The 1,868-nt window shown below is 52.0% G+C and overlaps 1 protein-coding gene across 1 annotated transcript in view; it reads right to left on the bottom strand.

Moving 5' to 3' along the window:
* Nucleotides 1-115, bottom strand: part of UBQLN4 (ubiquilin 4) — a gene marked incomplete at its 5' end in the record, with an annotated part of 6,583 nt that extends 6,468 nt beyond the window's left edge. The window contains 1 exon segment of the mRNA XM_009878187.1: nt 2-115. Coding sequence (XP_009876489.1) covers nt 2-115 — 114 coding nt within the window.
* Between the last annotated feature and the right edge of the window lie 1,753 nt (nt 116-1,868).

Raw genomic sequence — 1,868 nt, 5'->3', positions numbered from 1 at the left:
GGAAGCGGCGCTGCTGGATGTGGAAGGCTGAGATGGGGCAGCAGGAGAAGAAGGGGTCGCAGTGGGGGCAGAAGCAGCGTTGGGGGCAGAAGCAGCAGCTGTTGAATCTTGGACCCTGCAGAGGAACGGAAGAAGGCATTCAATTCCCGAGATTCAGGATGGGAGAGCGGACTCCTCCACGAGGGATGCAGGACAACGCAGGCCGCGCCGACCGAGCCTCCTGGCGCAGCCGTCATCCCCAGAGCAGCCAGCCCAAGCTGTTCCCATCGGCTGGGATATTCATCTCTTTTTTTTGCAGAACAGCCCCTGACATTTCATCCTGGCCTACACGAAGCAGCTGGACTGGTCTTACCCTGAGCTGTGTGCAGCTCTTCCTTGAATCATGCCGAACTATTTACCTTGGCGATATCCTTTTTTTTTGCTCCTAACGGGAAAATCCTCCTGCTGCTTCCACAGGAACCACAGGAGGTTACAGCAGGGCTAGTGCAAGGGGGCAAACAAGAACCTGCCGCCCTGTAAACCCTCCCGTGCACTGAACACTCCTCTCAGTGCTCCTGGGGGCAAAAGAATAAGTGTCTACAGGTGCAGAAGTGAAGGGCCAAGGCAGGTCACATCCGTCCCACGAAGCGACAGAACGTTTCTGGCCAGCCTGGCTCTGAATCCCCATCTCTGCCACTCGCTGTAGCTGGCCTGCGAGGCTTCTCCACCCAACACGAGCTGACCAGAGCTGCTTTGGATACACACACACACAGACACTGTGCCGTAAGCCACAGCACGAGCAGATGCTGGACGTCAGCTTTACTGAGTAAACCAAGCCAAGCGAGTACCTTCTAATCACAGTTCCTCCTCAGGGTTTCTACAGGAATTTAAAGATTTTACAGGATTTAAAGATTCTCTGAAGTCGTGACAGAGAGTCCTGGAGTCGGGCTGAAGAGCTTTAACAGACAATTAGACCACAAAATTCACTTTACTCACCTCATATAATGCTAAATATGCCAAATAGGTAACAATTCCTTGATTATTTTTTTTTCCAAACTAAGAATGATTCCTTTCTCTAACTCTCCTCCCTTTTTCACTCTTATTCTAAGAGATTCCAAACCAAACCTGAAGGGCTCTCTCCTCTCTCCACTTCCCTGACTCACCTGACTGCTGCCGACACCCAGCCGCCGCTGAGAGGGAGGCAGGGAATGGGGAAACAAAGCAAATAGGAAGCTGAACAAAAAAGGAAGGAGGAAGCTGGAGAAAGGTCACTTGGTTTCTTTCAGCACAGGAACAGGTCGTAATGTCTTTACTAAGCACTTATCTACGACTAATAGCAGGAGGTGGGGGGGAAAAAAATGAGCTACCCAGGACAGTTCTCTTGTTTACACTTTGAAAAGGTTCCTGCATAAAGAGCACAGACCATCAGGCTACCTGGAGATGCTGAATCCAGAGAGAGGCCTCCTGTGGACGCTGACAATACACACGCTTGTCTTTGTAAAAAAGAAGGGGAAAATCAAGAAAAAAGATAAAGAAAAAAAGGCTCTACTCTTGACTAAGCCAGCTCTCCCAGGAGACAGCAAAATGGCACAAAGAGACTCAGCCCCATTAGTTCGCCGGGAGCCCAATCACACTGCGGGGGAGCCCAAGAAATGGTTGTAAAGAGGTTTCTTTTTATGCCCCCCGAGATCAACAAGTCGTGGCCGTGCCTCGAGCACGGCGACCGCACCCAAGAACCTTCCGCACCCACCACTGTGACGGGAAAAGCCCAGCGCAGGCGCAGTCCCCTCCTCAAATGGAGCCAAACAGCAGAGACGGCCCCAAGCGAACCCCGTCCAACTGGGGGGGTGTTTCTCACTTGAGCTCATGAGCACAGCGCCCAGAGCCCG

Source organism: Apaloderma vittatum, unplaced genomic scaffold (assembly GCF_000703405.1).
Source record: "Apaloderma vittatum isolate BGI_N311 unplaced genomic scaffold, ASM70340v1 scaffold24631, whole genome shotgun sequence".
NCBI classification, from domain to species: domain Eukaryota; kingdom Metazoa; phylum Chordata; class Aves; order Trogoniformes; family Trogonidae; genus Apaloderma; species Apaloderma vittatum.
This window is presented reverse-complemented; position numbering and strand designations above follow the sequence as displayed.